This window comes from Anolis carolinensis, chromosome 3, assembly GCF_035594765.1.
Source record: "Anolis carolinensis isolate JA03-04 chromosome 3, rAnoCar3.1.pri, whole genome shotgun sequence".
Taxonomy (NCBI): Eukaryota; Metazoa; Chordata; class Lepidosauria; order Squamata; family Dactyloidae; genus Anolis; species Anolis carolinensis.
The window spans coordinates 48,682,701-48,697,032 of record NC_085843.1 but is presented as its reverse complement, the minus strand read 5'-3'; the positions used below and the strand labels follow the sequence as shown (position 1 = coordinate 48,697,032).

The 14,332-nt window shown below is 38.2% G+C and overlaps 1 protein-coding gene across 2 annotated transcripts in view; it reads left to right on the top strand.

The window, feature by feature from the left end:
* The window catches only part of cip2a (cellular inhibitor of PP2A), a 31,572-nt gene extending 19,162 nt beyond the window's left edge, over positions 1-12,410 (top strand). Inside the window, exons 18-21 of one of the 2 annotated variants that reach the window (XM_003219084.4) lie at positions 391-504; positions 6,537-6,619; positions 8,980-9,119; positions 10,153-12,410. In XM_003219084.4, coding sequence (XP_003219132.1) covers positions 391-504; positions 6,537-6,619; positions 8,980-9,119; positions 10,153-10,323 — 508 coding nt within the window. In that variant the 3' untranslated portion in view covers positions 10,324-12,410. The other variant, XM_062974865.1, reaches the window with a different exon arrangement.
* The last annotated feature ends 1,922 nt before the right edge of the window (positions 12,411-14,332 follow it).

Sequence of the window (14,332 nt, the reverse complement as noted above, 5' to 3'; positions counted from 1 at the left end):
GAGAAGGGGGAGAGTGTATGTGTGTGTGTGTGTGAGAGAGAGAGAGAGAGAGCACGCGCAAGCGCACATATTTGGGTGCCTGGAATCCTGAACACTGACCCCAGTTCATTTTACCAGATGTACATTTACCTGTAATGTGTTACATGGAAAAGTATGAATAATTTTCTAAGCAGTGGATTGATTGTGCCAGAAATCTATGATCAGCATTGCATTTAAGCCTTGTACTGAAAGTCATGCTTCTGCTGTAACACCCGCCTACAGACAACTGATGTGAATGTCACAAAATTTTCTAATTTTGAAAGTAGGAACTCTTAACGTGTTATCAAAATAGTGTTATGAAAACCCGCATAATAGTCATCTAATTTAATAACAATAATTTAAACATTTTAGGTATGAAGCAATAGAAAAGCAATATAATGATATGCAGCTAATGTGTAATTCATTGAATAAACAACTTGAGAACATAAAAAAGCTGAACGAGTCGCTCAAGCAACAGAATGACAAGTAAGTTCACCTCTCGTTCAGTTTGAAAAAGCCTGTTTTTCAGTGAACTGCTTCAATTTCTATCAACACTGCTTAAGGTAGCCTTTTAAATGTACTTAGAAGTGTGATCCAATTTTTTTCTTGCCTATTAGCATTCTTTCTAGATTGTGAGGACTATAGAACAGAGCAAATTAATTTGCAGTAAAAGTGAAATTATACTGCATAGCGTATCTGTATCTGCTGGGGCTTGATTCCATGATCTCCTGCAGGTAACCAAAATCCATGAATGTTCAAGTCCCATTAATGTACAATGACATCCTTTAGATAAAAAGAAAAAATAGAGGTTTGGGGTTTTTTTTAAATTTAAAAATATATATATATTTGAGTCATGGTTGAACCTATGGATGCCGAATCCATGGATACAGAGAACCAACTGTGTTACTAAATATTTGTTAAAGGTTGTTATCTTTTTATTAAGTTCAGTTTTGCATCTCTGTGTGATATGCTTTGAGGCATTTTGAATTTGAATGAGATGTATTGTCTGGTTATTTCATCCTATTGAATTACATTTCAGCTTTTCATTTAGTCAGCTTGTCAACTTCATTGTAAAAGAACATTTGCTCTTATGTGTTAATGTGCACTTGATAAAAGTGCTTACAATTCTCTGCCAGAATGTTCTAGAGCTACTTCAGAGAAATAGACATGAGTTTTCCAACAGGCAATGCTGGGCCCCATCACCAGACTAGAAATTCCAGCTTTCAACAGGATAACCATAGAACCATAGCAGCTTATTAAACAGCATAGCAGTTATTAAACTGGCACAGCTGGTTAAGTACCCAGCTGCAATAAATCACTATGACCAAGAGGTCATGAGTTTGAAGCCAGCCCGTGTCAGAGTGAGCACCCGACCATTAAAAAAAATAGCCTCTGCTCGTTGTTGACCTAAGCAACCAAAAGATAGTTGCATCTATCAAGTAGGAATTTAGGTACCGCTTTGCAGGGAGGCTAATTTAACTAATTTACGACACCATAAAAATCATCCAGCTGCCGTTTGGAATGAGGAAGTATCTATCAAGATGTCACAGTGGATGATGAAGCAGCTGCTCCCCCTGTGGCCGGAATCGAGCATCCCCTCTGGAAGCTGGAGAATGTTAAATTGCCTCTGCGTCTCTGTTTTTGTCTTTGTCTCTATCTTCATATGGCATTGAATGTTTGCCATGTATGTGTACATTGTGATCCGCCCTGAGTCCCCTTTGGGGTGGGAAGGGTGGAATATATATATAGTAAATAAATAAATAAATAAATACCATATGTACTGTAAATATACTCTTAGGCCAATTCAGCACCACAAGAAAGTGTTTGTCCCTACTTAACTTGTATTTCTATTAGTTACTAGCTTGGGGACCCGGCAATGCCCGGGTCATTTGAGAATGGTATTATTTGTGTTTTAATGTTATGTATTCTGTTTGGAGTGGGTGAACTACAATTCCCAGAATCGTGTGGTGCAGTACTCTGTGGATGGGGGTGAACTACTGCAATTTCCAGATTCCCTATCTATCAGTAGTCACAGCAGGCAATATTCAGTCTGTGTGCCAAATTCAGTCTGTGTGGCAAGTCTAGATTCGTCATTGGCTGGGTTCAGTGGTCTTTGGATGGAGGTGAACTACAACTCCCAAAATCAAGGCCCCTTCCTAGAAATACCTGCAGTATGTTCAGTAGGTCATGCGGCTTCTCTGTGTGAAGTGTGCTCTTAGTGCATTGTCGGTGGGGGTCAGTGTTTATCTGGTTGCAGGTGAACTATAACTCCATTTTCCCCAAACTTATCCAATATGTTGTATTGGTTATGGGGGCTCTGTGTGCCAAGTGTGATGCTCATTCATTGCAAGTGAACTATAAATCTTAGTACCTACTACTCCTGAACTTCCAGTCTAGTTCCCCTCCAAACCCACCAGTAGTCAAATCTGGGCATATCTAGTCTGCATGGTAAGTTTGGCCCAGACCCATCCTTGTTTGGGTTCATAGCGTTCTGGGTATAGGTGAACTACAACTCCTGTATATTCCCCAGTAAGAGTGACAGTGCTCTGACTTGATGCAGGGTGAACTACAACTTCCACCATGTGGAGTCAATCCCTAAACTCCTCCAGTAAGTTTAGTTGCAGCTCAGTTGTGCTCTGTTTGTTATGCAGAGAGATTGGAAAGGAAAGGGCAGTGGGCGGGGCCATGCAAATTCCACAGCAATGGAGAACCCTGGGATGCCTGCCTGTGGTGGAAGAAAAAGCAAAATCTAGGAGGAAATGGTCCCCAAATGAAAGCATTCCTTAGGTGGTGGGCTGTAGTGTTTGGGAAGGACATTGGCAGGGTTTGGGTTGCATTTTCATGGCGCTCGCTGTAACAACAATGTCAGTGGAAAAGAGTGACTTGCTAGATTTTTAACCCTGGGAAGTATAGCCTGTTTGTGGAGGCCGGAGGCTGTCTGTGTGAGCAGACATCCGTGCCACATACACACATACGGGTTTTCGCTTTTATTATGGATTTAGATTTAGATTTTCAGAATCACATGCATCATGAGTACTTTTTGAACCATTTTCAGTGGAACAGAGTACATCAGGAACTTTCAAAGAAAGAAGTAGACACATAGACACATAGACAGTACTGGGTTTTATTATAGCTATATTACACAAACAAAGGGGATACACATTTCACGCATACATTCAACATTCATACTCACATGCTCCTGGTAACCTCCGCTGGGAAAATTCTCACCAGAATCCTTGCAAACCGCCTTCTCCCTGTTTCAGAAGACACCCTCCCAGAATCCCAGAACGGCTTCCGTCCCTCCAGAGGAACAGGACATGATCTTCACTGCATGGCAGCTGTAAGAAAAATGCAGGGAACAAAATCAACCTCTATACATGGCATTCATTGACCTTGTAAAGGCATTCGACACAGTGAATCGCAGCGCTCTCTGGACCATCCTCCAAAAAATCGGGTGCCCTGACAAATTTGTGAACATCCTGCAGCTCTTCCATGATGACAACAGTCTTGGACAGCAACGGCTCCCAAAGTGACCCATTTAAGGTGGAATCAGGTGACAAGCAGGGATGCGTTATTGCCCCTACCTTATTTTTCATCTTCATCGCTATGATACTTCACCTTGTTGATGGGAAGCTTCCCACCAGTGTGGAAATCATCTATTCGACAGATGGCAAGCTATTTAACCTCAGCAGACTGAGAGCCAAAATCAAGGTCACCACAAATCTGTTATAGAACTCCAATATGCCGATGACAACGTAGTCTGTGCACACTCAGAAGAAGACCTACAAGCCACTCTAAACACCTTCGCAGAAGCATACGAGAAGCTCGGCCTCTCATTGAACATTGAGAAAACCAAAGTGCTCTTCCAACAGGCACCAGCTAATCCCTCTGCAAAGCCAGGAATACAATTTAATGGTGTAACATTAGAAAATGTTGACCATTTCCGTTACCTTGGGAGCCACCTCTCCACAAAAGTCAACATCGACACTGAAATACAACACCGCTTGAGCTCTGCGAATGCAGCATTCTTCCAAATGAAGCAGAGAGTTTTTGATGATCGGGACATCCATAGAGATGCCAAGGTGCTTGTTTATAAAGCCATTGTCCTCCCAACCCTGCTGTACGCCTGCGAAACGTGGACGGTCTACAGATGTCACACTCAACTCCTAGAGTGTTTCCATCAGTGTTGCCTCAAAAAAATCCTGCAAATCTCTTGGGAAGACAGGCGGACAAATGTCAACTTGCTGGAAGAAGCAAAGACCACCAGCATTGAAGCGATGCTCCTACGCCATCAACTCCGCTGGACTGGCCACGTTGTCCGAATACCCGATCACCATATCCCAAAGCAGTTACTCTACTCCTAACTCAAGAACGGGAAATGTAATGTTGGTGGGCAGGAAAAGAGATTTAAAGATGGGCTTAAAGCCAACCTTAAAAACTGTGGCATAGACACCGAGAACTGGGAAGCCCTGGCCCTTGAGCGCTCTAATTGGAGGTCAGCTGTGACCAGCAGTGCTGTGGAGTCCGAAGAGGCATGAATGGGGGGCTTAAGCGAGAAACATGCCAAGAGGAAGGCCCATCAAGCCAACCCTGACCGGGAGTGGGACTTCCTTCCACCTAGAAACCGATGTCCTCACTGTGGTAGAACATGCAGATCAAGAATAGGTCTCTTCAGCCACTTACAGACACACCCCCAAGACAACAGAAATGGAAGACAATCATCCTCGAACTACGAGGGATCGCCTAAGTAAGTAAGTAAGGTAGAAGAGAGGCGGATCTGGCACACAGTCGAAAAGGAAAAGGGTCTTTTATGTAGAGCTTTTTTTGGTTATCCATTATTTGGTTGTTTAGATGACCTCTGTCATTCGTCTCAGCCCTACTGGAGCCTCATAAACCCTGGAAGTATAGGTTTTCATGATCTTTGATTAGGTACACATGTGTTGTTTACAGCTCAAAGTTCTCAGGTTAGTTATCTTAGCATTTTTTCTCATTAGCACTTTTGATGCCAAAGTTAACAAATTCTTCACCTCCTTTGTTCTCCATAAAGCAGTTTTCCAGGCCCCATTTTTAGAATGGTGTCTTCAGCCTTGCCAGACTTTAATATGCTTCAAACAATTCATTCAATCCACTCACCACACATTGATCTTATGTTTTGTGAGGGGAGGGCTATATAAGGGTTTTTTCCCCCTTTCTTGAAACAACCTCAAAAAGCCTGCTTCAGGAGGCTTCTAAAAGTGGAATGAGGTTGGTGGGTGGAGAAGGAGAGGTCGATCTGTATCAGGGCCTTCTTGTCAAGTTTAGGCAGTTCTTCCACCAGAAAAGACTTTTTGAAAAGTTCTTCCGCCTAGTTTTGGCAAATTGTCCTTTCCTCCAGCAGCCCCTATCCCAATCCATGCTGTGTTTAGAAGAGATATTTTTAGTGAGTTGTCTCCAAGGCTGATTGGATGAGGAAATTTTTCCAGAAATTGTATTTAATTTGGTCCAGTTGAGTACAGTTAGGCTAGACTGTATCTATATGAGATACAATTTGAGTTGTAATTGAGAAATGATGTTTGCATACATTTTTTTTCTGAAAGTCCCTTGCAGAGCCCAAATTGGTTGAAGTTATATTCCACCTTCTTCCTAAGATGGGTTTCAAGGCAGCTTATAATAATGTAAAACAATCAGAATAATAATATTAATTTAAATAAATAAAATACAAGTTTAAAACATAATTAAAATAGGAGCACATCTTTCTTGTTTGGATTATGTTTCAATTTTACCCTCATCGAGTTCATTTGATAGGAGACACTTGTTTAGTACAGAAATAGCTTTCTTGGAATTGGATGGAAAGAAGACAGAGTTGTGTATCATCAGCATACCGCATACTTTTTATTTGGGGCTCTTTCATATTTAAGTATGTATTTACCTTTGTTCTAAGGCAGGGAATTCAAACTAAGTTTCCTTTCTTTTATCATTTTTTTAAAAAAGAAAGAAATGAAATTGTGTGTTCATTTGGGTAGCTCAGAATTAGACTCATTCAGCGTTTCCTGGAATGGATTATGGAAGGGGGAAAACCCAACTGACGTTAATGATGGTGGAAAACAACACTGCCTTATATGTTGCCTTTCAGTTTAGTTGAGAGATAAGATCTGTGGTTGTTTTACTTTCTAATGCATGATGTTTCAATGTCAAGGAGGATAAAGTTAAAAAAAAACCCTATGTACATGATAGTGTAATTCAGCAAAAATAACATCTCCGCTATTTATATATACCATGTTCCCACATAACAAGTTCAAATGCTAGGTTACAACTTAGAAGTGTAGATGTACAGTTGCCTCTAGCTGCTTGGTGAAAAGTTTGTCTTCCGTGGATAACAAAATGAAGGAATGTTTCACTAAACTACATGCAGAAAGTATATAATTGAAAACTTTCTTTGCCAGTATCAGTAAATGTTGTAGTTTTTCACTTTGAAGACAAGGAAAGGGGCTTCTTTTAAATTCATCTGTGGAAGAACTTTAATATTCAATGTTTTTCAGAACTGCTGCTCAATTGATGGAAACAGAAGAGCAGAGAAAAGAACTGCACAAACAGTTACAAGATAAAGATGCAAAAATATCAAGTAAGTTCGTGCTAAAGCATTCTGCTTCTGTATCGGCTTCATTTGACATCTTGATTTATTGAGCAAAGGGGCAAAATACAATTGTATTCTTGTATATTTGAAAGCTTTAAGACTAAAGTCATAATTTCTGGAAAGGTATCCCTGGGACTTTATGATTTTTCATATTGTCCTCAATATGCAGATACAGAACCACATTTAGAGTATTTTTGCTATCTGCAATGCCCCTGTTTGATTTTTTTTGAAAAGATCTCAAATGGTGTGGTAGGTAGGTTTGAGGGATATAGCAAAAGCTGTGGGACTACAGAAGTGTCATCTACCAGGACTACAGCAAGAATGACATCAATACTGAAGATTTCATACTTCAGTTAGCTTTCAGGGATATCAGTCAGTCAGGAAAAAGTTCAATCAAGAAAATCTTATGTTCCTATCCTATCTTCCCTAACAGGGCTATGGATAGGGAGGTATGTCTGCATTTAGATCTCCTTAGCCACTCTAGTAAGATTCTTTTGGCCATGCTCAAACCTGTCTCAGTGACAAAGTCAAGCTCAGTTTAGGCTACATGTAAAGCCTGTAGCTTCTTTAACTTAGTATGTACTCATGTGTATGTTGAGGGCAGGTTTTGCATTTTTGTGGATAAGTTGGTCCTTCCAAGGAGAACAGAAAGAATCAGCAATGCCTCAGGGAATCAGCTGCCCCAGGCCATTGCCATTTTCCCACCCAAGCATTAGAAAAGGAGAGTAGAGTGGAGTTGGTGTTTCTTTTAGATTTTCCCAGGATGGAATAAGCTGTTACCTTTTGCCATTCTATTCAGAGAAGATAGTTCCTTTTTAAAAAATGTTAAGGTACAGTACTTGCATTGACTGACTGATAAATAGATAACAATCATACATACCTCTCCACTCAGTTTCTCTTCCCCTTTCTCCCTCCTCACATATAGCCAGGTAACAATATCTTTCTAATATAATTGAAATTATTTTTGTCGCCTAGAATCCTTTCCTGAGTAGGCAATCTTTTGATGTTTGAAGAACAAAGTATTCTTAAGACCTGAGAACAAAGCCTCAGAATAAATATTTGAATATGCAACAGCCACTTTCTGTAATTGTACACAGATACTTTCTGCTGTGACTCTGTGCTCATTAATGGAGTTCCCCAATCTCAGTATAGTACACAAGTCCCATCCACAGGTTTGCTCAGATACGACAGCTCAGGCCCAAGAAAAGCATTTCAGAATTCATGAATCAACAACAGTTATCATTGCAATACTGTCTATACTGCACTTATGGTGACCAAGTTGTATTTACAGTAGCTAATACAAGCAATATTCATCCTATGTTGAAGGAAATTATGATTTTTGAAAGACTTGTAAAGCTGTATTTCAAAAATTATGATTAATGACCTTTGTTAACAACATTTTCATAGAAAATTTAAAAAATGCTCTGCTCCTGGTTTGAAAGTGTTATTCCTGTTTAATTGTATGGTACTTATAGTAGAGTCTTGCTTATCCAAGCTCCGCTTATCCAAGGTTCTGTATTATCCAATGCAGTTTGCCTTTTAGTAGTCAATGTTTTTGTAGTCAATTTTTCAATAAATTGCGAAATTTTGGTGCTAAATTCATAAATACAGTAATTATTACATAACGTTATCGTGTACTGAACTGCTATTTCTATCCATTTGTTGTAAAGCATGATGTTTTGGTGCTTAATTTGTAAAATCATAATTTGATGTTTAATAGGATTTTCCTTAATCCCTCATTTTTTAATTTTTTTAAAAAAATTTTTTTACATTACAACAATTAACAGTCCCTCCTTATTATCCAACATTTTCGCTTATCCAATGTTCTGCCGGCGCGTTTATGTTGGATAAGTGAGACTCTACTGTATTTTGAAAGTAGTTGTTATACTCCAGAAAGTAGTTATTATACTTCATTTTTGTGGCTGCCACAGACAATGTTGAATTGGTTGAGACTTGATGAGATATTCATTGAAAAACTATAGCAAAATGTGCTGCAGTACATCTCACAAAAACAGAGTTTTTGCAATTTAATAAGCTTTCCCTATTTTTTTTATGATGGAACCAATTAGGAAATTACATTTATAACCCAGGAACAACAACTTGTTACATAGTGTAACCAGACAGCTGTAACAGATGCTTTGGAGATCAAATATCTCAACATGTTTTTGTAGTTAACTATAAAATATATATTTAAGTTGGTAAATGCTGAAGACTTTGAAAGAAATGACTGATGTGCAGTAGGTGGCAGTACTGTCTAATTCAATAGTAGCGTGTGGGAATCTCGCTGTTCAAAAGTGTTTTTCAGGTACTAGGCAAAAGCATGGCTTTCTCTCAATTATTTTCAAAAGGTCTGCAACAGAAGGCAAAGATTCAGGAAGAAAAATTGAAAGCCAGGCAGAAGGAAAAAGCAGATATGGAGGAGACCATAGACATCCTTAGAAAAGAACTGAGCAAAACAGAACAGGCAAGGAAAGAACTTAGCATTAAGGTAAGTTACCTTGGGAAGTTTATTTGCTGTCATGATTAACAAAGCAAAAGAACTAAAGATCTGGACACCATAGTTAGGAATATATACTATTGTATGAATGGTGTAGATGGAGGTTGCAATTCATTTACATAGCATTAAGTCCCTTTGGACTTTGAGATTTATTTATGAATAGCCTGTTAAGGATTTCATTATCAGTCTTATAGAAAGGCATGAGACTGGAGCAAGTTTTCATTGTCAGATAAATAGTGCTGGAACCCAATCCGTTTTATGCAACAGATAAAATCAGAATGCCCCCAAATCTAATAGACACTTTGCTTAAAGCAGGGCTGATCTATAGTGTTTCTCAAAATGGATTTGTTACTTTGAATTTTAACTTGCAGTATATCTTGTCTTTGATTGATCACTTGTGGTTGCATTATTGGCAAAAGCATGCCTTTCACTGCACTTTGCAGCTCCGTGCTTCACTTCTTAAACTCTTTGCTATGAAGGAAAGGATGAACCAAACAAGGTCCTTTTCTTTAAAAACAATTTGATTTATTCTTTTGATCTTGTTGCTTACAGCTTATGCCAAATTGAGTATCAAAAATTAGTATGTTAATTCAGTTCAAGATTACTGTGATTCAATTATTTTTTCTTAAGGCATGCTTCTGTAAAGTATCATACTTATTCATGCCTTATGGTAGCCGTGCAAACATTCCGGTTTAATTTTGTTCTGTTCTTTCTGCACTTAACATCATAAACTCACTTCTGTTTTCATACTGCAACAGCAATAGTGTTTTTTTTTTTTTTACAAATTAAGACATCTTACCCAAATATAGTCAACATTTTTTAAAAAGTAATTAATAGTCTGTAGTTTTTTTATCTAATTGCTACAGTGTTCTGTCATGTTTAGATGCCACATTCATTAAACTTGTTTAGTTCTGGTTTAATTTAACCCATGAACGGAGTTTTCCATTCTCCCAGTTTACTAGGTGATAGACTTTTCAGAGAGAGAGAGAGAGATTGCTGAATAGTATGTAATATGTACTTCTAGGCCTCATCTTTGGAAGTTCAGAAGTCACAGCTGGAAGGGCGATTGGAAGAAAAGGAGTGCTTGGTCAAACTCCAGCAGGAAGAACTGAACAAACACTCTCATATGATAGCAATGATACACAGCTTAAGTGGTGGGAAGCTCAGTGCGGAGACTGTGAATCTCAGTTTATAGAATCTGATTCTCTAGGGTAATGTTTCACTAAAAAGGCAATCAAAGTAATGTATGCTTTCATGAATGCTGTGTAAAAGAAAACCCACTTTTGTAGAGAATTGCCACATATATATACGTAATAATTAAATAAAAGGCTTTTTGAAGGAAATTGGCCCCAAATAACATAATATGACACTGATGCCCACAGTGTGAGGGCCTTGTCATGAATTTTTAAAAGGGCAAAGTCAGATTGCTGCTGATACACGCACTATCACATATAATTAGAATTGGGGCAGGGTGAGTGATAGTTCACGTTAAACTGATTTTACCTCTATCAATTTGTATGTTTTTTTAAAAAAAATGGCTTGTATATAGAATTCAACACAACACAATCCATCTAACATAAATGCAGAGATGAATTAGAAATAGGCAAAAGCGATGTATATATGAAAACATAACTTTTGTAAAGTTGTATTGTCTGATTTTAATTACGGCAGAATGAATTGAATGTGCCTTTAAAAGTTTAGCTGCCTAAATACTGTTTCCAAGAAATATAAAAGAAATGCCAATATTCACAGCTATTCAGTTCTGTAGGTTCCTGAAAATATCTTACGATTTTATCAGGCATCCACATATTATTGCTGTTCCTTTTTGATCTGGTGTTTTAAAACTTTGTTGAATTTTTGGTGCATTTTGATGTAGCAAAAAAAAAGAAAAAAGCACAACTCATCCACATTTAAACCATTGTATGAACATTTTTAAAGTAACAATGTTAATGAAAAGGATATACTTAAAAGCAAAGACATGAACTTTGCTAAGGTATATTCTGTATGGCGCCTGTGCATTTTAATGAATGAAACATGATGATAATGGAAGGCATTAACATTCTGAAACTCTTAGTACTAAATCCATTTAGAGTGCAGTGATGTTGAGCCAAAATGTCAACAATTTTTTTGTACTTCGTTTCAAGCTTCTGTTGTTTCAGTCTTGTGCCCAATAGGTACAATTGATGCTGTCAATTATATTTTCGAGAGCTTCCTTTATTGTCTCCAACCCGATGGTAGTGTTAGCCATTTCAATGAAATATTTATTTATAGCTGTAATTTTTGTTGTCAACATCATCATTTGTGTCTGGGAAGAAAAATAAAAATGTAATTCCCAAATTGTGTGTCAAATGTATGTTATAAAACACAAGCAAATCAGTTTCTACATGCTATTTTTAAATGGGCTTTTATCACTTGTGCTTAAGCCATGTTTGTTATATGCTGCTTATAAAATATGTTTCTTTTTAAAACAAACAAGAGCAGCTGTTTTACTCGGTTTTCAAAGCCTTGTTCTGCTAAACAGTGGGACTAGGATTATTTCTGTCACTAAAACATGCCCGATATTTTGCAAGCTTTCATAAATAAAAAAAAAATCTATGGAAACATTTTTTTGAGATCGTATCTCTACGTGTTATAGTAATTTGATATTACTTCAACTGCTGTGAAATGCTAAGATTTGTAAGTTTGTGAGGTGTAATATCCTGTTGAAATGTTATTGCCTCTTGGAAGGAAGAGTCAGGGAAGTAAGAGGCTGGAAGGCGACAGTTTGAACAGAAAGGAAATATGAGCTGTATATATGAAAGAGCAGCATCAGGCAACCTCTGAGACAAGTATTGCTATTTGTAATCCTATAATTATACCAAATAACTGAAAGGAAACTCTGGAATCCAATGAGACAGAGCAACGAAGTATGCTACTTAGGATTCTTTTACTAGCAAAGTATAATGTACTCTATGAATGATAACATCGCAACTCTCTAGTGAGGAATTCTAAACATCTCACCAAACTACAAGTCACAGGACTTTATGGAAAGGAGTCATGACAGTTGAAAGTGGCATCAAACTGCTACAATTGTGCAATGCTCTCAGTCACCCTGAACTTCAGAAGTAGCACCTTTATTCCAGGATCCTCTTGAATAAGCTGGGCCTGCCTAGTGGTCTTTTCTAAATAAAGTTAAATGTATTATTCCAGGATAATGTCTTTAGAGTCCTGGCAGCTATAATGAATTTTGGATTCTTGCTGTAGTAGTTGGTATTATGTTATTAAAAACCAATTGTATCAGGACGCAGCTGTTACCTTGGCTGATCATAACTATAGTATCTAGGCATATTGTTTGTGTTAGTATTGAATGGTTACATTTCAAATGTCTTATAAGGCAGCCAAACAGATATGACATCTGAAAGGAAATAAAAGTACATAATAATTTCAAACTGAAAAAGGCTTATATGATAAGCTTTGAAAAACACTTTTAGCTTGACTGCAGAAAATAAATGACTAGGGTCACTGCTTGTCCTTTATTTGTGTTGTATCAACAGCCTCTGTTTTTCTCACTCTGTCTCCTGAGGACAAGGACATAGCTTAGAAATACATTTTACTCTATTTGTAACTCATACCCCACAATTGAAACCAAGGTTCTGCAATTTTTTTGCTTGTAGGTCCTATCCATATTGTGAATGCCACTCTAGTCTAGACCATTTCATGCAGCTCATGAAGTGAGCTCTAAACAACAACAGCTTACACCACAATAAATACTTAATCTTTACTAAATTATTTGTGGCCTTTACAAGCCACTCTTCTGTCTTAGGATGCCAGCCCTTGAAGTGCATTTCCAGTTGTTGAGATGGATCTAAAGTTAGTCCAACAGTTATAATTGTTATTCCTTATTCCTTACTAACTTAAGTCTTATTCTCAATATAAGTGCATTTATACCCAATTTTGTTTTCACTGTATTAAATTCAAGTGCAAACTAAACATGATGTGGCAGATATCTAAAGTGAGAAGCATTAGCAGGGCTAGAGTTCAGCCATGTTCAGAAGGTGATAGAGTTCTCCCTTCCTTGGAGTAAGATTCTGTACTAGAGTTGTCCCTCCAGATTTGATTTTAAATGTTCTCACTAGGAATCTAGATTTTCCAGTGTGACTCTATAGTCCGCTTCATCCACTCATGCTGGATGACCTAAACATTTCTCAAGAGAATATGTCTAGAGATCTTTAGGTCCTACTATGACCAGCATCTGATAGAAGTTCATCATAGAGTCATGCTGGAAAATCTGTCAGGCAAAAACTTAGTATTTTTTCATTTTATTTTATATTTTACTTTTATAGTGGTTTTGTGCCTGTTGTGATGACTCATGGGCCATGTAGTCCCGTTCCTAGTGCTGTTGTGACTGATGAAGAGGAAAACTTGGGTTTTCCACCATTTCAGCCAGAAAAGGAACTATCCCAGCCAGAAATTGAGCCTTTCCAGAAATCTGCCAAACAAGCCCTGAGTCGAGTTCTCCCCCTTTTTCGCGCCGTAATTATTATCTCCAGCAAAAAGGAGTGCAGCAGGCTAATCGCAGGAGCTTGAGAATTGCAGCAAAGCATTCAGATGATTAAGCCTGCTTCCATGAGAAATTTTAGGGAGTCATACATCTGGACACAGAGATTGACTTTCGTTTCTGATTCCCCAGAGAAGTGTTCTCTGGTGGGAAAACGAGGCCTATTTAGGTTCCTTGCTCCCGAAGGAATCTTGCGGAGTCAATTTGTCAGCTACCGGAGCAGCGTGTGTGGACAGCTACTCCTGCTCTCAAGCCTTTGTTCCTGTTCCAAGCCTTCGTTCTCAGCCTTGTTTTCTCCCCGGATCTTGCCTTGTTTCCCGGACCTCGCCAAGTAATTGCCACGGATCTTGTTCTTGCTCCTCGTTTCCTTGTTGCCTTGAATCAAGCTTTGTGTTCCAAGAATCAAGTTATTTCCCAGCCTTGCTCAAGTTCATGGACTAAAGGACCTTGTCATCTCCCCTCACTTGCTTGGCAAGTGAGTGTTTCGGTTATTGGATTACAACTTTGGACCTTAATATTTCATATTGGACATTGCTTCTTTGGACTAATTTTGACCTTTCCTGAAAGGTCTACTTCTGGACTATTTCCTATACTTGTTTTTATTAACTTTATATATTTCCTTAATAAAGATATTAGATAGATTCTGGCCTCTGTGTAAGGTTATTGG